The sequence below is a fragment of the Prinia subflava genome, chromosome 8 (genome assembly GCF_021018805.1).
Source record: "Prinia subflava isolate CZ2003 ecotype Zambia chromosome 8, Cam_Psub_1.2, whole genome shotgun sequence".
In the NCBI taxonomy this organism is placed as follows: domain Eukaryota; kingdom Metazoa; phylum Chordata; class Aves; order Passeriformes; family Cisticolidae; genus Prinia; species Prinia subflava.
In genome coordinates this window covers 25,195,186-25,217,092 of record NC_086254.1, presented here as the reverse complement: position 1 = coordinate 25,217,092, position 21,907 = coordinate 25,195,186, and the positions used below count along the sequence as shown (strand labels likewise).

General features: G+C 41.1%; 1 protein-coding gene across 1 annotated transcript; it reads left to right on the top strand.

Annotated features, from left to right (window-relative positions):
• Window positions 1-15: 15 nt before the first annotated feature.
• Window positions 16-20,417, top strand: LOC134553992 (serine/threonine-protein phosphatase 4 regulatory subunit 1-like). Its single transcript, XM_063404233.1, has 20 exons — window positions 16-106; window positions 202-246; window positions 3,792-3,924; window positions 4,243-4,349; window positions 4,944-5,086; window positions 5,616-5,762; window positions 7,345-7,452; window positions 8,570-8,635; window positions 9,216-9,374; window positions 9,833-10,023; window positions 10,367-10,800; window positions 11,486-11,718; window positions 12,210-12,302; window positions 12,791-12,976; window positions 13,257-13,418; window positions 14,004-14,104; window positions 15,184-15,304; window positions 15,814-15,948; window positions 16,585-16,726; window positions 17,374-20,417. The coding sequence occupies exons 1-20, from the start codon at window positions 100-102 to the stop codon at window positions 17,526-17,528; spliced, it is 2,868 nt and encodes a 955-aa protein (XP_063260303.1). The 5' UTR covers window positions 16-99; the 3' UTR covers window positions 17,529-20,417.
• Window positions 20,418-21,907: the final 1,490 nt, after the last annotated feature.

Sequence of the window (21,907 nt, the reverse complement as noted above, 5' to 3'; positions counted from 1 at the left end):
TCACCCGGTGGCGTTTCGGGGCTGACCCGGCGGCAGGAAGCACCCGCGGCTCCTCCCTGTGCCCTCCCGCTCCTCCTCCTCGCCCATGTCCATTCCAAGATGGCCGGTAAGTGGGGCCGGCGGGCGGGCAGCTCAGCCGGGGCTGCCGCCGTCCCTCCGAAACCAACCCCCTGGTGTCTCTCTTTTGTTTTTTGTTTGTAGGGATCCCTTTGTATTTTGTGGATTTGCAGGATGACTTAGATGATTGTGAGTAACTGTTTTTTATTTTTCCGCTCTCTGTTCAGGCCCGCGCTCCCACCCTGGGGTCCTTCTGTCGCCCTCTTTCCCTCTCCGCATTTTCACCCCGGTGAGGGCGAGGGGAGGATTTTGAGGCAGTTGTGGCAGGTGAAGGTCTCAGGGCGTTGGGACCATCCCCGCTGGGCTCGGTGTAAACAGCGGCTCCAGCAGCGCCCGAGCCTGGGAAAGGCGCACAGGGGGGACGAGGGGCTCAGCCCCGCTGCTGTTGTCGGTGGGAATTAGGATATTTAGCTTAGGGATTGCTCAGCTGCGGTGACACTTTCCAAAGCTGTAGAGGCTGTGAGGACGCGCGTTCCGCTGCTCCTGCATCCCGTGGATGTGCTGCGAGTGCCCCTCGGGATGCGGGGACGGTGGCGGGGTGTGCTCCGGTGGGTTTGGGCTGAGTGCCGTGCCCCGGTCCCGGACAGGGGACAGGGAACAGCTCCATCACACGCCGGGGTAGTCCCGGGCTGTGTTCCAGAAGAGCTGGACACCTGTCAGACCTGAACCAGCCCAGTAAGCGCTGTGACTTCAGGAGATAAAGCTGTGACAAACGGTGATACGAACTTCAGCTGCCTTAGAAAGCAGCTCTCTCTGTGGGGTGGCTTCACTGACACGTTGGGCTTTTTATTTAGAAAAAGAAGAATGATACTTGTATTCGTTTCTTGTGAGAAACTTTGTTTCTCACAAGACCTTTGTTGTTTGATGCTGCTTGGAAATGGGAAACAGGTGGACCCATCCCACCTACCTTCCCAGCTGAGCATGAGAAAGCTGATTTAGGAGAAAGGTGTTCTTCAGGAATACCGGGGAAATGTTAGAATACAGCTGAGAGCTAAAGTCTTTTGTTTGGAGGATGTGCAGGGACGTTGCCTCTGTGGGAGGAGCTGGTTCTGTGGAATTCTGTTGTTGTTCTCAGCCCTTGAGGTTTCTGCTTTTCCCTAGTAGATAGCAGTGTGTAAAGTGTGAGAAACAGAAGTAAATGCAAAATTCATGGTAGTTTTTTTATGGGTTTTGGCCTTGGACCATCCCTGGAAGTGTTTGTTTTCCACTTGTGTTCACTCCTTGGCTGTTCTGTTTAGACTGTAACAGATTAGTCTGCTAAGTTGATTAAGAAGCTTGATGCTTGTAAGGTAAAACTCAAGTAAATAAAAATGTCCAGATAAGGACAGTATTGCCATAAGTGGTAATTCATAAAAGAGGTTATCAGTTTCAGGATGAGCATGTAAATAAATGTACCTTTTGGAGCTTTATTAAAATGTAATTCCATTATTTAAAAATATTCTTTGATTATGTTAATTAATTTGATATATTTAATTTTAATTATTTTCTAAATAATAATTTAGAATTGTGGAATTAAAAGCTCTCTGTTGTAGCAGAGTTCAGGTGTGATGAGATACTGTTGGCTAATCCAGAAACCAGGCTAGCAAAGAGTTCAGGATGTGTTTTTGGAAAGCCTCAGTGAAATAAATCACTGGAACTGGATTCTTACTTGCTTAAGTGAAAGTGTCATGCACACTGAAGATAAATTGTGTTGAAACAGGGAGTCTAGGGGCTTACTCTAAATGTGGGAAAAAGCTATATTAAAATCTAGCTAAATTCAAGTGCAGTTTAAAACTTGTTTTTCATAAGATAATGGGTCATCTGGAAGAAATAATTAGCTTATGTGTGCCCTTTGTGCAATTCATAAGAAAATATTTAAAGAATTTGTTTTTCTTTCTAAAAACGCCAGGAGGGAAAATTACCTTCTGGAGGTGATTAAACCGTTGTGCTGGGTGCTGGTATTTACTGGTTTGTGCTGTGAAATTCAGATAGGGACACTGGGTGATGACATTGAATTGCTTCACTAGGTCCTGTGACCCTGAGTGAGTTTCTCACACCTTTGAGCAGCTTTTGAGCACAGTGAACTCAAGTTCAGCTCTGAATACTGCCACATTTATTTCTGTTTATAGGTGAACAGATTTCATGCTCACTTGTTTGATGTAATTAGAGGGAAAAATACTGAATATTAGACATACCTGTGAAAGAACATTAGATAAGAAATGTTCAGTATTTGGAATTTACTTGATAGTACTTGGTGTATTCTGAAACTTGTGGTGTCCTATTTTATGGCAAAAAACCCCAAAACAACAACCTTAAGATTCTTGAGAGAAGACAAAATGGATTCTGCCATGATTATTCCTTACTTATGTGTAGTGAGAGTGTGTGGAAAAAATTTCAGGTATTTAACTCTCAATCCTGAGCATAAGTAGCAGTGCTCTGTTTTCTCTCTGCTCTTGGAAGCACTGGTGTGTGCTTAAGTACTTTAAATGAATAATGGAGCTACTGCACACAGTAAAATTAAACATGTACATCATGTTTACAAAACTAGCCCCAGGTGCAGTATTGTAGTCAAAGTTAGAACTGGGATTTATTTCGTCGTCATTTGAATTGGTGGGAATTCTGAACTATTTGAAGTGAACTAATAGCTTTAATTGTTAAAGTGTTTCTAATGAGGGACAGGTGGGAGCTAGGTAAAGCTAATTACAAGTATATTGGTTCTAATCAATCTTTCTTTGTGTAACAGGTGACAGACCTCAAAAAACAGCTAGTGAGTGTCTGGTCTGTGTGGAATTTCAAATATATATATACTATAACTGCATAGACATAAGGATGGCCAGAGTTTGGATATGGAGAGTATGTTGCAAGCTCAGAAGGGAAATGTGCAATCCTGCAGACACTGTATAACTTCCCCTGAGCTGTCAGGATATAGCAAGTTTCCTCTGAAGCAGCAAATCTGGATATTCCCTCTTCAGATGCTTTGACTGGGGGGACGTCCTGGAGCAGATTGATCCCAGACAGACCTGGGCTCTGTAAATTGTTTACATTCGTGCTGATAAATGTTTTGAACCTGACAGACCTTTCTGTAAGGAGCAGCCGTGAGAAATACTAATGACCAGTGGAGGGGAAATAAGGGTGTCAGTGCAATATGTCATCATTCTAAAAAGCTGGGGATAATTAGCATCTGTTTCCTATTGTGTAGCTGTGGGTTCGCTTGTAGTATCTGTGCACATTTGAAATGTCAACATTTAATCTAATCCCACAGTTCTATTTTGTTTGAAATCTCTTGAACTTGTTGAGCACTTTGTATTCAAGAACAACAGAATGTGGAACTTCTGTAGTGTTTGAACTCACCTGGGTGAGTCGGTTTGTGATGTGCAATTGTGTCAGCTGAGCCCTCTTAACTCTGGGCATGCGGATCCCCCACTGAAAGAGCAAAGTAGTGTGTTTGAAGCCAAGGATTTTGATAGTTGAGTTAAATTTTAAAGCTTCAGTTTACGAATTTCTGTGCAAGTGTTGTATTCAACTTCATTAGATACAATTTAAGATGATTTTGTAAGCTGTTTCCAATGATGTGCAATTACTTTTCTTTTAAAGAAATAGTTAGTGGTTTCTTGTATTTCATGTTGTAACATTTCTTACTGACTCTTGGAATTTTTTTTGTTTGTTTTTTTGGGTTACTTTTCATGTTTTTCAAGTCGGCTTTGAAGATTATGGACCAGACTGTGATAGCATGAGGATAACAGCGTTCTTGGATATTCCTGGACAGGATAACTTAACTCCACTGGCTCGTCTAGAGAAATATGCCTTCAGTGATAATGTATTTAACAGGTAAGGGCACAGCAGGCACACTCGGTGGTGCCTGAGTGGGTGTTAAGATGTCACTGTGTCTTTCATTATTCTCCCAAATACATGCCTGATGTTATTTCTATTTGAATAACCTGTAAAACGCTTCCATGAAAAGAGATTTTCATTCTTGGTTATCTAAATAAGATCTCTCGAGTCCATCTTTGTTGTGTTGGTGTGTAGAATGTTCAGAGAAGAGCTTGATCTGTTTTATGGTGCCATTTACATTTGATAAGTTCCCCTTGCATCCCATCTAAGTGTCATTAGCTGGATATTAAGGCAATTATTGTGTTCACTCCACAGGCAAATTATTGCCAGGGGTCTTCTGGATGTCTTTCGAGATTTCAGTCACAATGAAGAAGACTTTCTGACTGTGATGGAAATAGTGGTCAGGCTCTCTGAAGATGCAGGTTTGAAAGTTTGCTTTTGTTTGTTTTTTAATTTATGTGAGTTATTTTATATAAATTGCAACATAGGAAGTACTGACTTCCGATTTTGAGAAGGCAATGAATGAACTAGGGAAGTTGAATCATCTAGCAGGAAGAGCTGTCAATGAAAACAGATTCATTTTTATCTCTGTTTTTGAAATATTTTGTATGGTAAACATTAAATGAAAGGCCTATTCTTAGTATAGGACCACATTTTTCAAGAAATTTTTTAAATTTGAGTTGTTATATCTGGTGTAAGTGGCACAGAGCAGTTGTATGTTTGAATAGTTCTTGTGCATACATTCATGGTGACTGGATTTTCCAGCTTGTGATCTCATTTTGTAGGACTGATTTGGAAACTGATCCCAAGTCTCTGAACTGTAATGATGTATCTAAGGCTATTCTGTTTTATTCAGCTTTTCTTTAAGAACAGGCAATCTTAGTGATGCTATTTCTATGTTTTGGTTATTTGAATTTTCCTCTGTTGTGAAAACATAAAGAAAAATGCCAATTTTTTTCTTAAGGTATCTGATCTTCATTTCATATTTACCAATATAATTTAACTTTTATTTCCAGAGCCAACTGTTCGCACAGAGCTGATGGAACAGATACCTCCCATTGCCATTTTCCTACAAGAAAGTCGACCAAAATTCCCAGCAGCATTTTTTGAATACCTTATGCCCATAGTAGTGAGGTACCTCACAGATGTTAACAATCAGGTAGGAAAAACAGACACCAGGAGCTGAATCCTTGGAAAATTCTGTGTGGTTCAGTGAATTTAATGCATGAAGAAGAGATAAGAGGAAATTCCATGGTGGTTGATATATGATTTTATGTAGTGCTCTGTGTTTATTGGTTTCAGCACGTTCCTCTAGAGAGGTCTGATTTTTGTTTTTGTTTTTTTTTTTTTTTAAGTTTTGGGTTTTGTTTTTAATACTTCCCTTAGCAGATAATGGGAGACTTCAGGATTTGCCTGACAGTACAAGGACAGAATCTGATACAGGAGTCATGACTTGCAAATCCTGTCTTCTACTTCATCTTTTGTCTTATTTTCCAAATGTGATGAAATATCATCTAATGATTATATTAAACTTTAGTATTTATTACGAATTCCTTACGATAATAAAACAAAGACACTTTTCCTGGGTTTGTTCTTTGTAGCTTGTACCTGTGTGTCCATTCAAAGGACGTGTGTGTATCTGTAAATGTTATTTTTATTGTGACAAGCTGGTTTTTGTTTGTTCCTAGGTCAGAAAGGCAGGCCAGGAAGCGCTGCTGATACTGCTGGAACAGGACCTTGTGGCTCAGAGTGACATTGAGAATAAGGTGTGTCCAATCCTGCTGGACCTCTCTGCTCCTGACAGTGATGATGAGTACAAGGTGGAAGCTGTCAATGTAAGTTGATAACATTAATTATAGTGGTGATTAAGATGAGGTCCAGGAATAGTGCTGACATAAATAAAGTAAGCAATCAAATTTCTTGTTTTTATTCATTAGGATATTTGGATTTTTACTTTAACAAAACAAGTCTTTAATTTTTTTTCCGAATTTTTGAAAATATCAGATTTAAAAAGAAACCATCTTTATACTTCAGGATCCTAAATGATGTCAAAATATTAGCTGAATAGCTTTAAAGTACAATTGGTCCTTGGCAGCCTTTTTTAAGATTCTTGTTAGGATTGTTACGTTCCCCAGAGTGTTCTTTACATTTGCTTTACCAGGTTTCACAGTAATGTTGTAGAAATATGACCTGATCTTGGTTCTGAAGTGTTTTGAAAAAAACATTGCCTGGTGACTTTCAAGAAATCAGTTGACTCCACAGAAAAGTGCTGGTGTGTAATTACATTTCAGCATGGATATCTGACACTTGACCTGTAAAATATTTTACCAGCTAGATTTTCCTCTTCCTTGTTTGGGAGTTGGGAATTGCTTAGGCAATTTTCCAGGATGACATCTGAGCACCAGATGCCTTTTAGGAGTTTGAAAATTTGTAGGAAAGTCCTTGAATGTTCCCTTCCTTAGTTCTTATTTAGCATTCTATTACAAAGGCCACCATTTATTCCTAGAAAGGAATAAAGATTTTTTGTGAAGGTAGAAAGCTTCAAGATTTTTTGAAAAATAAAACCAGAAAGATGAGGGCTGTAATCTGATGATGTTTGTGTAAACCCCTAGTGCAGGAGAGCCTCTTGCTTTCTCCTCTTGCAAGTACAGGAATTACAGCAACCTCTCCCAGAGAGTGGGAGCTGAAAGGAAACACACAACACAAAGCACATGATTTTCACAGCAGAAACATGGTTTGTGTTGGTAGTGGAAATTGATGGTTCCTCAGAGAAAGCTGAATTAATGAGCACATTACTAACTTCTTTTAATTATACGCTGTTAACTCCTAAAATTCCTGGGCATCATTCCTGTAAAGTGTGCACTGGCTCACATAAATAACTCATTTTTGTTGCACTCCCTTATTTATCTCCTGCTGTATGGCAAACTTCTATTTTATTGTGGTATCTGAGCCTACAGAGTGCTGTGCACATCTTTAGGTATCTGAACTGTTAAAGGCCAAGGTCCTACTTGCATGCTGAAGTTTGGGATGTTTCTAATACGTGTAAATAATGTGGTTTGTATTAAAGTCCTTAGTGCAACGGAACCTTTGTTTCCTCCATGCAAAGTACCTGTGTTTGCCACATTGCAAACACCTTGAAAACAAATCTGTTAATAAAAGTCTATTTAACCAGATACAAAAGACAAGGAATTAAATGCAGGAATGTTATGTTCTGGCATAGAACGATTTAAAGCAAAGCTGTGTTTGTGCTTTACATAAAACAGGTGTTTGGGAATACAAATAATGTGTAGCAGTTTCATCTATTTGATTGTAATCACTGTCTTGTTCTCTGAGGTAATTTTTAGGAGGAATATTTGGCTGTGCTTACAAGCTTTATAATTTTCTTCTCCTCACACATATCCCTTTCCTGATTTTCAGATAATCTGTAAAATGGCTTCTATGTTGAGCAGAACAACCGTTGAGCACATGCTGCTGCCTCGTTTCTGTGAACTGTGCAGTGATGGGAAATTGTTTCAAGTCCGAAAGGTTGGTGTGTGTCCAACCCTAAACCATCTAAACATGAATTTGTACATTGTTGTTCAAATGCCTTCCTGCGTAATTTAGTCATAACTTTAGCTGATGAACTTTCAAAGCATCTGGAAGAGAAGTTTTGATTTCTTGGCATGGTTCTAGTTTCTGTGGTTCAGTAAAGAAACAGATAATAGACTTTGACCAGTAGGTTTGGTCCAGTAGTTAAACCAGTCTTGCACATTTAATAGTTTTGCACAACCTTTTTCTTAAGCTGCTGTGCTTGGTTATAGGATGGAAGCAACTTTTATTATTTCTAGCATCTTATTTCAAAATTCAAGAGTAATAGACATTTGAGACATCCTTTAGATTAAAAAAATCCTATTATTGAAAGTAGAAATCCCCTAAGTGTAAGACTTACTTAAATTCATCTTTGAGTACAAAAAGAAACTTGTAGCATAAGAAGTATTAAAATATTTGAGTAGACTTAAGGGTCATGCCAAGCTTCAGCTTGGTCTGCAACATAAGCTGCACTTGCTGGAATTTGAGCTGCTTTTATTGCCTTCTAAATAACCACAGAGAGTGACTAAAACATACATTAACACAGCTCTATCTTACATGATTTCAGATTTTGCCAGCATGAGGGGATGTCCCTTTTGCCTTAATTAGAGCTTCTGTAATGGCCTGTAAATGGCACGAACTTGAGACCTTGATTAAACTTTGCTTCAGCAAAGCACTTAAGCCACCTTGAGCCAGGGTAGTGCTGTCAGTACACCTAAGTCCTGACCCTGGTATCATGTTCTGGCCTGCTTTGGGTTTGACAGCTGCTGCTCAAAGTGATTTAAACTTTCATGTGGCCTTATTGTCCCTTCTGGTGGTTACTGGAGCAGATGATGCTCCTCATGCAGAAACCTTTATTACTATTGATCCCAGAGACATGTGGTGTATGGACACTTGCTCCAATAAGTCTTTGTTTGGATGAGTTAATATTACATGATGCAGTTACTGAGCTGAAATTGGAAGAGTCAAAACATGTGCAGTTGTTTGATGGGATAAATAATGCATGGTGGAGTTGATAATCAAACTAATGCCCTTGAAAAAGACACGGTGATATTAATGACTTTTTATTTCTTAGATTTGTGCAGCTAATTTTGGTGACATTTGTAATGCGGTTGGGCAAGAAGCCACAGAAAGACTGCTGGTATGTAAAAACAAAATCAATTTGCAAGACCTGTATTTCTCAGTTCAGAAAGTTTAATAATGAGTTCCTTTATTGTCTTCTCTATAAATTAATCAGTGTGCATGCATTTTTTAATTGACTTGGCTAAGGCCTTGATTGCAAATTACACAGCAAAACTGGGAATTAAGAGTAATGCAAAGTTCTTGTTTTGCAAAACATGTTGAAAATGTAATTGGCAGCAGATATATGTATCAGATATATTTTATATATATACACACACTTTGGAATTGCCACTTTTTATTTTTGCCTGAACTAAATGATCATTCAATGATCATCAATTCAGTTCTGATTTTGTAGGCCATTAATAATTCTTTATATTCTTTCTTATTGCAAATAGTTGTACACACATTCCTAATGGAGTAAGTGAGAGATGGGTTTCTTCCAATTTCTTTAATTAGTGTATGCATTTAACCTGTCCCTCTTCTTCTGCTCTTCACTTCTTTTATTCTCTCGAGTTTCCATTGCCTCCAGTTTTCAAACAAACACTTTGACATTGCTTTGTTTAGCCTTTAATTCATTTTGGATTGGGTTTTTTTGGCAGATTCCCAAGTTCTTTGAGCTGTGTTCTGACAGCGTGTGGGGCATGCGGAAGGCGTGTGCTGAGTGCTTCATGGCAGTGTCCTACACCACGTCCCCAGAGGTTCGCAGGAGCCAACTGTCCCCGCTGTTCATCAGCCTCATCAGTGACACCTGCAGATGGGTGAGTGCCTCCCTCTGGAACTGCATCACCCAGGCAGATCCTAAACAAATAACAGGAGAGTTTAGTGCTGCTGTGAGGCGCATTTGCTGAGATCAGAGCTTAATGTGCTAAAAACTAATCCCCTCTAATAAGGTAGTGTCTTATTTTTCCTCTTTCTCAATAGTTTATAAGGGTAAATACTCTTCTGAGAAAAGGTTGCTTGTGTTGAATAGATCAGTTGAGGTGAACAGATGTCCTTCAAATTTATAACTTCTAAAAGATTTCTGTATAATGATTGTAGATACATGCTTAGGTGTATCACCCTTTGCTTAAGTGTCACTTATTTGGTATTTGGTTATATTTGATATTAAATGAAGCTGTTAAATTAAGAACTGATTGGTTCTTACTGAAAATTGCACCAAATTTAGATTTCTCTGAGAGTTGCATGCAGCCTGACTGTTGCTCTTACACCACCACAGGTTCGTCAGGCTGCTTTCCAGTCCCTTGGCCCATTTATTTCTACCTTTGCAAACCCTTCGAGTGCTGGTCTTTACATTCGAGAAGATGGGACACTGAGTATCCGACCACCAGCACAAGATGTGAATTCCAATTCCTGTCAGCCAAGCAACAACATCACTGTGATGTCTTCCAGTGCAAATGCATTGCCCAGGTAAATCCTGGGGAAGGTGTGGTGGAGTAGAAGGGGTTAAAAGGAAGGTAATTGTTTTTGTGGCTCATCAAGGCTAAAAATCTCCATTTGAGAATGCAGTTCCAGAAAAGGTCTGAAAAGGTCTGAGATCACACATTTCAGTGTAACCACATTATTGAAAAATTCACTTTGGCTTCACAGGAGGGCAAAGGGAAAATCGGTGAAGTAAGGCATAGTGGTAGCACAAATTCTGTCTTTCCTTAGAGAAAAGCTTCTGTTGTTGCTGCTGTCTTTTATGAAGTATTTCACTGAAAACCTCTTGTTACAGAGTACTTAAAGTTACTTTCAATAACTTTGTTTCCAGCTCAGAACAACCAATGGAAATCAAACCAGAATCACCGACTGAGGAGACTTCAGCAGAAATTCATACAAAGCTCTCTGAGGACCTAAATAAAAATCGAGTGGAAGAAAGTTCAGATCGTTGTGCCAGCCCTGGAGAGGAAGCGTCTCACTTGTGTCAGGGTGACAAAGCTGCTGCTGGTGCCACCGAGGGCGGGAAGGAGAGCAGATCCCCGGGGCTGAGCTCGGCGCTGCCGCCTGCCCAGGACGTGTTCAGCACATTCCTGTACTGGCGCCCTCCTCTGCCCGACATCAGTCAGGACCTGGAGCTGCTGCAGTCCAAGGCTGAGAAGCACAGCGATGCCTGCTCTGGGCCACGGAATAACTTTGTTGCTAGCAGTGAGATAAAAAGGGTTCTGGAAAGCTTACAGGAGCACATGGATGATCCAGATGTTCAAGGTGAGACTCTGTGGCAGTGAAATCGTGTTTTCTCTCAGCAGGTTTTCTGGCCTTTACAAAACACTTGACTGCATTTTAATTGGCTTGGTATTCATAGGGTGATGAGCCTGCCTGGAGTAGTAAATGATAGTAGAAGGTGATGCAACAGCTTTTTTAATAAGATCTGAGTTATTTCTAGAGCAGTTGGGGAAATACTCCTGGCTTCTGTTTGCCTGAAAAATAAATTGCTCTAACTACAAAAGGGAAAACAGCTTGTTAAAGACAGTTTTAATGGGTTTTGAATATTGTAGGTACTGTGGGTTTAGTGACAGTGCTACCTGCTACAAGCTGATTTTATCTAACATTGGCTGACTGAGAATGGCCCTAATTTCAAGTTCTCTCTCCTTAACCACCTGAAACAGGCCCTTTGTTGAAAGCATTGGAAGGATGTTGGCCTGATAGTGGGATCTGTATTTTATGGATCAAATCCCTCTTGTCATCCATAGTCAGCTCAGTTTCTTGTTTCACTGAGTCTGAGTGCTCTGCAGTAAAAGGCTTTTTCTTTCCAAGAGCAAATGTTTGCTAATACAGCATTTCTGTGTAGCTCATACTGGGCTACCTTTTATCTTTTTAGATGAGTTAATGACAGGTTTAATGCCTTTAAATGCAGAAAAGACACTAAATAACCATCTTGTGCTTTATACAGCTCAGGTCCAAGTGTTGTCTGCTGCTCTCAGAGCTGCTCAGTTTGATTCTGTTGGTGACTGTGAGACCAAAAAAATGGAAAAAAGTAGTGACAATCTTCAGAACAAAATGATTTTGGATGAAGCAGCTGTTTCAGATGCTGCCTGCAAGCAGGTGCAGGGGGACACTGTTTCATCCCCTGCCTCCCAGGATGACATCAGTGACCAGTCAAGCTCCAGGGTGCTGAAAAGCACGGTAAGGACACGTTGTGCTCCATGTCTGAGCTGTGTGGGGTTGTGTAGCCCCTGGCATAACTGACCCACTTTGGATCCAAAGCCTTTGAACATTACTAGACCACAGCTATCATGTTCTACTTACTCTAATCAAAAAAAGAAAAGCTATTAAGGGTACATTTTTTTTTTCTGATTGAATAGCATTTAAGATAATTTCAAGAATAAAAACTATTTAAAAGTAACCATCCAAAATGTGTAGGAATGTTGGATTTGTGATGTTAGATTGCCCTCTTTAGAAGTAAATCTTAACTACTGCTGCCCTTGTTGCTGCTACAGTCTCTGTTTGCCTCAGTGTGCAACTGTTGACTTTCTGTACTTGCATAAACACACTGAACAAGGCTCTGCCTGTGCAGGGCTGTTCTGAATCTGAGCTCCATTGTTCTGTGATGCTTTGAAATACCCCAAACAACACTGAGTCTCCTTCTTTTCACTACCTGGTACCTCCTTTTACAGGACTCAGAGGAACCACAGAGAGGAACCAGTATATTTTTGAGGAAAGAGCAAGAAAATAATCCACCATTTGAAGATGATAAGTCAAAATTACAGGTGATTAAAATGGCAGCTAGTGGGTTTAGTGGAGAGCTGGATACAGTTCATCTTGCCCTTAATGCAGTGATACTTCTGCAATGGATCAATTGCAGAATGTGAAGGAATGCTCCAGAATTCGAGGAGACCCCTGTTTTAAATGAGAAAATTAGAAACATTCTGGTGCCTTTTTTGTGCCTTAGAGGCAACCTGTTGCAACCAAGGCAGGCACTGACTGCCCTGTTCTGTCACTCATTTATTGTTTGGCATCAGCAAAGAAGGAATTCTCAGCTTGGTTGAGGCAAGGTGTTGATAAAGCCACACTGACTGTTCATTGCTGACTGCTCTGTCTTAATGAGAGGACAAATTGGAGTCATGTACCCTTGGTGAGGGTGGCACACACAAGGGGTGTCCTGTCTCTTGTGTTTTGGTGCTGGCTGGTTGGCAGAACTGTAGCACAGCAGCTGTATTTCCTTTCTGCTCTTAAACTGAAGTGTGTCTGTCTGTAGGACATCATCCCTCAACCTTTACTGGACCAGTACCTGTCCATGACTGACCCTGCCCGGGCCCAGACTGTTGACACTGAGATTGCCAAGCACTGCGCCTACAGCCTGCCCGGGGTGGCCCTGACCTTGGGCAGGCAGAACTGGCACTGCCTCAAGGACACCTACGAGACACTGGCTTCAGATGTGCAGGTAAGAAAAGAAAGTTCTGTTACAAAAATCAGAATTTTGAGGAAGTTTTTTCCTTCAGTTTGTACTGCAGTTGTAAGATCACTAGATAAATTCATACAGAGGAATAAACATGCACTAAAAATATAAAATTCCAGATTTAAATCAGACTTCATAAAGACGATTAACACTTTCTACTAGCCCTGTTTGTCCTGCTGTCTCAATCCTCACACAGGGGTGGTTCAAAAACTTGTTTATTTTAGTCATGGTGCCTCATGTAGTTCCCTTGCTGGCCCGTTTGCAGTGGAAGGTGCGGCGCACTCTGGCCTTCTCCATCCATGAGCTGGCTGTGATCCTGGGGGATCAGTTAACAGCTGCTGACCTGGTGCCAATCTTCAATGGCTTCTTGAAAGACCTGGATGAAGTGCGTATTGGTGTCCTCAAACATCTCTATGACTTTCTGAAGGTAGGAAAATGTCATAATTTCTCAACAGAAATTTTTTTCTGACTCTGTTATAAGAAGTTTTTGAACAAGCTGTGCATGTCTCAGTATCCAATTAATGTTTTGTTTTCTGCAATGCTGCCATTTTGTGTATGTGCCTCCATTCCTCCTTTTAATGTGCCTCACCTCTTTTCTCTCATATCCCAACAACATACCAAGCTGAAAACCCTTTGTGACTGTGCTTGTAAATGTTGCTGGCTGTTGTAAACTGGGAGCGTTGGCCTAGTAGCAAATCGTGTTGGGGCTGGGAGATGAGAGCAGCTCCTGGTGGGCTGCTGTGGAATCCACACAGATCCTCAGCTCTTAGTGACTCACTTCTCTGCCCAGAGCTGGTGCTTTGGGTGCTGCTGAAGGGATGATTTTGGTGCTTGGGATGTCACTGGGGTGTGTCCAGGCACTCGGCTGACTGTGCACAGTTTTTAGGAAGCACCTTGTCATTGGTCACTTGCTTTCAAGTAGGAAAAGGCACATAGGTGTGAATAGTGACACACCAGAGAACTGCAAGTTTGAAGTTTTATCAGTTTTATACCAGTAATGTTTTTCCTTTAGCTACTTCATGCAGACAAAAGGCGAGAGTATCTTTACCAGCTGCAAGAATTTGTGGTGACTGATAACAGCAGGAACTGGAGGTTTCGTTACGAGCTGGCAGAGTATGTAATTTTGTTAACTTCTGATTTTTAACCTGTATTACTAACTTGGAAATAAGTAATTACATTCAGAAGTTAGCACATCTTGATCAGGAGCTAAAAGTTTACAACCATTCTTTAGGAAGGAAAAAGCCACTGGCTGTTAGGGTTGTCTGGGGGGAGTCAAGGGCATTGGGGTTTCTGGGTTTTTTGTTTTTCACAAGTTGTGTTGTAATGTGTGACTGAAAATTAAATGTCTGTGATTTTACTAAAGTGGAGATCTGGTTCACTTGCAGCTGATGAAACATGACAATCTGATAGATACTATTCAGTGAGAATTTATTAGTTCAAGACTCCCTTGCAAAAATTAATGAAACACATGTAAAAATTCATATTTTAATGTGTAGGAAAGAGAAAACAGTTCTTAAAAATAAGTTTATTCTTTTGATACTTGTGTAACACTGGGTATGTAAAAAAGGTAGATGAACATCCCACAGTTCTTTTTCTACAAGCCCTGTTGATATGTGAAGCACCTTTGTAGCCACAGTTTGCAGATAAAGTCTGACCTTTGTGTTCATCGTGTTTCTGTGTTTGGGCTCGAGGCCTCACTCTCACTTTGTAGTTTGGCACAACAGACTCACAGGGGTACAGAATTCACAGCAGCTCCCTGAGCCCTGGTGGGAGCTGCCACTGCCTGGGCTCTGTGTGGCTGCTGGTTCTGTGTGATTCTGACATAGGAATTATTTTCTGAAATGTAGATTTCTACATTTACCGAGGTAAATACTCAGTTTTTGCTTTGCTTTTGCTTTGCAAGAATGTACAGGGTATTGGTTTGAAGCTGAAAAAAGTTTCTCATGCTTGTGTTTGTAGCTTTTGGTTATTCTTTTGGATAATGTCGATACACTGATACATGTAGTTTGGATCACAGTTTCTCTTGGCCTCCCTGGTGGATTAAAGCCTCTGACAAGTGAAGAACAAACTGCTCAAGGGCTCTGTAGTAACCCTTTGGTGCTTTGGTGCTCGTTCCCCACCTGTAAGAGCTGGTGAAGGGCAGCAGGCTGGTGCTGCACGTGGTACAGTTAATGGTTTCCTTTGTGTTCCAGGCAGCTGATCCTGATCCTGGAGCTCTACAATCCCAATGATGTCTATGACTACCTAAGGCACATTGCACTAACTCTGTGCTCCGATAAAGTTTCAGAAGTTCGGTGGATCTCCTTCAAACTGGTAGGGGATTGAGTTCACTTCCTGGCAGGAGAGCAGGAGAGTGATCCTGGAGAGGGTACCTGAAATCACTGCTTTTTCAGACGAGCAGGATGAATAGGGATGTTTTAATGAACAGGAATCAATATGGAAAAAATTGAAATGGAAAGTTTCTAAAATATTTTGAGTTGTCAGATTGCCACAGATACTGAAATTTTTCTCTGTGGTTGAATGTGAATGAGAAATCCTTTGAAGTGAATGAAAGCCAGTATATGTGATTTGGAAAACCTTCCCTCAGTTCTGGGGAGAAAAAAACCCCAAAAAACCCACAACGAAACACAGAACAACCAACTACTAATCTTCCCTCAAAGTTGATTTAATTTGTTAGGAAGCCTACAAGTATAGCTGACTACATTGAATACAGTGTCCCTCATAGAATTCAAATGAAATTATGTCTTTTTAAGTCTAAGGGCTGCAGCTGAAGTTTAATTTCTTCTTTGTTCCACTCCTTTTCCCATTCCTTTGTCTCCCAGGTTGTAGCAATCCTACAGAAGTTCTATGCAAACAGTGCCAATGCCCTGGGATTGAATTTCATCAATGAGCTCGTGGTGCGGTTCCGCCACTGCTCCAAGTGGGTTGGGAGACAAGCCTTTGCCTTCATTTGTCAGGTTGGAATGTTCTCTGTGTTTCTGTGTGCACATGAAATTCGGGGCTTTGCAGCAATGTGGGCAGAACTGAAATCTGGACTCAGGATTTTTGTCATTTTTGGTTTGGTCAGAGTCAGTGTGGCCTCAGTGGCATCTGTCTGTCCCACCCCAGGCTGTGTCCCTGCCACAGCTGATCCTTGGACTATCTGCTGTCCCAGTGGCAAAGCTAAGAATTAAGTCCCAAATGGAGATACATGTGTTTAATCCTTGGCCGTGCCAGGCTAAAGGATCACAAGAGCTCTTCACACCACTAATGGGTGCTGGATGCCAGGAATTATTTCCCTCTTTATTGCCACCACTCACCCCCTCCAAACAAAAAATGCTTTCTTGGGTAGCAGTGAGGAGAAAGAGTTGAACGTTAAAAGGGAAAAGGGTGAGGACAGGCAAGAGAGCAGCATTTCCTTAAAAATTCTTGAAAGAAATTCATCTGCTGTTCCTGGCTGAAATTCAAAATGGTGAGACTCAGGGTGGGGTGTTCTCATTCAGAGCTTTTTTAACAGGCCAAATTAACGACAAGGTGGAAAGAAATGAAAGGAATGGCAAATAGTGTATTTTTAACATAAATCTTACTTTTTCTGTTGTGCATTTGTCTCGTAGGCTGTGGTAGAAGAGGAGTGCATGCCTGTGGACCAGTTTGTTGAACACTTACTCCCCAGCCTTCTGAGCCTTGCATCGGATCCTGTGCCAAACGTCAGGGTCCTGCTGGCCAAGGCTCTCAGGCAGACACTGCTGGAGAAAGGTGTGCTCCTTACTTCCCCGGGAAGATCCAACACCTCGGGAATGCTGCCGAGGCTCTGCCAGCACAGCCCTTGTAGCACAAAAACAGAATCACGCAGTGTAATCTCAGAGTTAAATTCACATTTGAGAGTGCTCGAGTGGCTTTGCAGCCTTGGAAAAGCCACACGGGGGCAGTGCGGCCTCGCCAACCGCGCCCGATGCGTTCGGGATCGTTTCCTCTGAAACGCCAGGCTGGGTTATTCTCGCGTGCCTCAAATGTGATTTGTGTGCTGCCCTCTGATTATTCAGAGGAAGAAGCGCAGAAACCGCCTAACTTTTTTTTTCCAGAATAAAGTATGGAGAAGGTTTGGAATGCGTTGTACAGTAGCAGCTTCCTGAGCTTCCTGTTGCTCATTGATACATTTCTATTTAGGGCTCAGCAAAAAGAAATTATCTTAGAAGTATTAAAGTACCTAGTAAGATGAATCAGAAGCAGCATATTTGAATTTCTCTGTCAGCTTCCTTAGTTTCCTGTAGTTTCTGTAAGGAGACTAAGCTGGATAAGCTGACCCAGATGGTTTTGGCATTCTCTATTTCTGCACTACTTATGCTCTAGGGTTTATTCCTTTGGATTTGATTAAAATTGTCTTTTTTCTTCCCTTATTCCAGCTTATTTTAAAAGTGTTGGCAATCCTCATCTAGAAGCTGCAGAAGAGACCATTTTAGCCCTGCAGTCTGACAGAGATCAAGATGTGTCTTTCTTTGCCACCATAAAACTGAAACAGGATAACATGGACAATATCACCATTGAAAAACAAAACTAAGGGGTTATTCTGCAACGAAGGCTGAACAGCAGGAGGGTTTTTCACCTTGTTTCTGTTAGTGTGAGTAATGAGGACAGATAAGGTGGGTTTTGTCACCTATTTGAGCAGGAAGGAGGGTGTTGAGAAATGTTACAGTCTTCATTTCATGACCTTGTTTCATCTACAGCTGTGTTTGATTCCCGTGAGTAATTCCTTCCTTTTGCTTTTCCCTTTGTAAATGGAGGTGATAACTCTGACCTTACCTGCACTTCAGTATTGTCTGTAAAGTCTTACACCACACTCATTGTTTTTGCATAATTGGAATTTACATTTCATTTTTAAGAAAATATTTCTGTTAGTACAAGTTTGCTGTAAGCTTAAAAAGGTTTCTAAATCTTCAAACCTGATTATAGCAAACTTTCCTGAAGCTATTTTTTCCTCACTTTTATTATAAGCTTTGTACTGTTCCACCTAATGCATTTATTTGAAAAAAAGTGTATATATGTGAATAGTTTTGAATTGCAACAAAAAATGAAGAACTTAATTCTGTATCAGTGGGAAAAGCTCAAAAATCATTTCATTTTTTCATGTAGTTACACTGCTAGAATTAAGCATGGGTCATTTTTATGTGTGATATTTTTCAAAGCACAGAGAGCTCAAGATTCTTTGTATATTGTGAAGTTTATATTAATTTGTTCCTTCTTAGCTATACCCTTACAGTGTTAACAGGTCATAATAGCAACATTTCTGACTGTCCTTACAGGTGTCACAGGCCAGTTTTTGTTGCTGCTGCCTCTCCCAGGATGCAGCTAGACTGGAGATTTCCAAAGTGGAAAATTCCTCATTCTGCCCCAGCAAAGGTCACTTGAGTTGAGAGATTCAGCACAAGGCTATTACAGAGTTACAGGCTTGAGTCTTTGTTTTACATGCACACCTCATTTAACAAACACCTTTTAACCTGTGGTTAAACCACAAACAGCTTTTCCTAAGAAACAAAGGAGCTCTGAATTCTGCAAAAGCCCAGTGCAGAAATGTTCTGGGGAAAGGTGGTGCCACTGTTTGCTCTGCAGCCTGTGTGGGTTGTAGGGCAAGGTCTGGGGCAAACACCAAGTGAGACACACAAGGTGAAGTGGGATTTCTCCTGTTTGTTGGAACAGGGGCTTGGAAGAAAGAGCAGAACTGTGTTAGTCAAACTGAGTGGCCTCAGAAAAATTACAAATCTTATACTTCTGCTGGACCTTGACTTCTCTTGGATCCCAAACCTGCACTAATGTGGGTCCTGGGAAAAAAATAGTATCTTTTTTATTGTGGATTGAAACTTTGTCCTGCTCAAACACTAATGCTTAAATACTAAAGAAATGGTTTCATATGCTAACAGTTACTTTCTTTCTGAGAGCAGAGCCCTTTCTCCTCAGCAGACCTGTGTAAATACATGCCCTTATTTCATGTTCCACAGTAAGCACTTCCCATGGGGGAAGATTTTCACAAAATGCCAGTTCTGGTTTTGTTTTTTGTCTGCAATACAGTGAGTAGGTTCCTCAGCTGGGTTCTGTATTTTGGGAGGGCTCACTTTTGTATGAGTTAACCAGTCATGTATTATAATATGTACAGTATTTGTAATAAATTGTTTTCTTGTAAGATCACAAAATGCTCTTTGGAAGCTGCAGGCAGAAATACACCACTGCTATTGCAGCAAACAGTGTAAACTCTGCAACATTCTACATTTAATTTTTTACAGGTTTTTTTATAATTTAAAACAAATGCTTCTTCAGTACAGACTTTTTATGATTGCAATTTCTTAACAAAAAGACCCCTCAAGTTAATTTTTTCTAGTTCTAATATCTTTTTCTAATGCTGGCATTATACTGATATTTTCTAACGGTTCAGATTTTCTAAGGCCTTTCTGACAAGGTTTCACTTCTGTTTTTTATTATCAGTTCATTAAATTTCTCAGCACTGAACAGATTTTTTTAAGTGTGTGTATATGTAAGTATGTTTGAAATATAGTGTACATAAATTAAATACCTTGAACGTTAACCCAACCCAGGTTGCTGTTTGTCAGATCACCTTGAATAGTTACCTTGACTTGCAATAATTCCCTGGAATACACAACCTTCCATAGGTTTTAGCATGTTTGGTTAGTGTTCAGTAGGAGTTTTTAACTAGGATATGTGTAAAGGGTAAGCTACCAGCTATAAAAGTTCACTAAAAGGCTTAGCAGAGTTCTTTGTTTTTAAACAATATTTTGGTACCTCTCTGGCTCCCAAATTCAGGTGGGTTTTGAATGAGGCGATTTCAGTCGAGCATTTAAAACTTCCTGTTACAACTCCACAGTTGCATGTCCTGATGGGGCCAGCAGAGTTCTGGGTTTTTTGTAGACAACGTGCAGCTCTGTTACCCAGATTTACCCTCTGCTAGTTTGTCTCTTTGGTTTAGTTTGAAACTAGAAATGATTTCAGCATGACTAAAGGCCGCACTTTACGTCTTGTCCTAGACAATTGTATGCAATGAATGTGTTCACGTGCAGTTCTCTGGGTTGTTTAAATTATGCAAAAATATGTATTTAAAAAGCCAGCTGGAGCAAAGTTAGGTAGTCACAGCAGCAGTAGGAATATCACTTTTCAGCATTTCTAGCTAAGGAACATGACAATAACAGTAGTTGGTGCAATATTGCTGGGATGCTGTAGGGAGTGATCCAGCACTAGTAATCCAAAGCATGTTGGTCGTGTTGCTTAGGTGTGAGCCTCACTGGTGCCCTGGTGGGATGAGCACGTGGCAGCTGTGTCAGTTCACGGTGGTGTTTAGAGCCCAGTTAAGTGGGGACACTCTGGAAGTGTCATTCATTTGTCAGAATAAAGAATCTATGTAACTTTGTATTTATCTCAATAAATCCTGTGACTGTTTTATAAACTAACTTGTGGTTAACTGATTTTTGTCGTGGGTGAGATGTGAGTGCATTTCTTGGTTAATGAAACCTGTCCCAGGTGTGAACACTGTTGGCTGTCAAAGCAGGGCTGGATGTGGAATTCTTCAGGTTGTGAGTCTTTAAAATGTGCCATTAATTGCTGGAACTTCCCCTGCCTGTGGGGAGATGGAACTTAAAGGGAATCCTCCTTCCAGGGTCAGTGAGATTTGTTCTTGGCAGTTTCACACTGTGGTAGGTCTGAAATCCAGTCTGCTGCCCATCTCCCTATGGAAGCTGCGTGTTGGAAATGGGAGCAGAGACCTGTCCTTGCTTTGGCATTGCACAAACAATTTTAGCTCAGAGTTTTTAAGGAGAAAGAAAGAGAAGCTGTTGTTACACCTGTTCCATATTTATCAATAGACACCAGAGGCTCAGAACACTGTGGCAATTGTTACATTCCCTTCTCAAAGTGAAACAAATGAACAGAAATTGTTAAATGCCAGAGTACAATACAGCTTATAAAGCCCAATAGACATCAGGAAACTGGTGCTGATTGGGCTCTTATATGTTTTCCTCTTGCTTGGGAAAGAGAATTGTAGTCAGCTTGCAATCTCCCTGACATTGTTCCTGATGGAAGCAGACAAAAAGTACCAATGAAACAGAAGGGCTGCAATTTAGTTAATTTATGCAAAACACAATCAGCATTCAAACTGGGAGTTACCAAGCAGAAATGTATTGATAGAAAAGCCAAAATACTCTCTGTGCATAAGTTGTGAAATATTAAAACAGGATTTCAAAGAGACTCCTGGAATTCACCTAACTCTGGGCCAGAGAAGATACAGGAGGGAATTCTGTCACTGTGAAATTCATGAGGAGGGGCAGAGGTTTAGTCCCCAGCACTCAGGCCATGCCTCCATGTGCTGCAAACCAGCACAGCTCTGCTGTGGCACAAGAGCTTGGAGCAGTAAGGAAAACAAACAGCTTTTTCAGGAGAGTGATTAGCAGGGAGGGTGATTGCCTGTGAGGGATGGCTGCTAAGGATTCATGGTAGGGAGAGGATGGACAGAGGAGCACTGAGGAGATGGCAAAGGACTGACAGAAATGGAGCTGCAGACGAGCTGGGGCACACAGTTTCAAAGGTGGACTGTCTGCAGCTGAACCCACATCCACTCACTTTCTCTGCCTTCGTCCTCTGAATTTGCAGTGTTGCTGGGTTGTAACCACCAACTGTGCTCAAAGGCAAGCAGAAGCCAGCAGCAAGCTGTGCCTGAGGATCTGCTGACCAGTAAGGTTTAGGGAGGGTGGTGGTTTGCAAAGGGGAGCCAAAAGTTATTAATTTCCTCCTCTGCTTCCAGCAGCCTGTTTACGTTGGTTTGATGCCTAAGCCAGGCTGCAACTGAGGTTTGTGCTTTGGTTTCCCTTGAAGTTCCAGTTCCCTGTGCACTGTTCTGTTTGCAGCATTTGCTTGACATGACTGACTGGAGTGGGTTGCTGG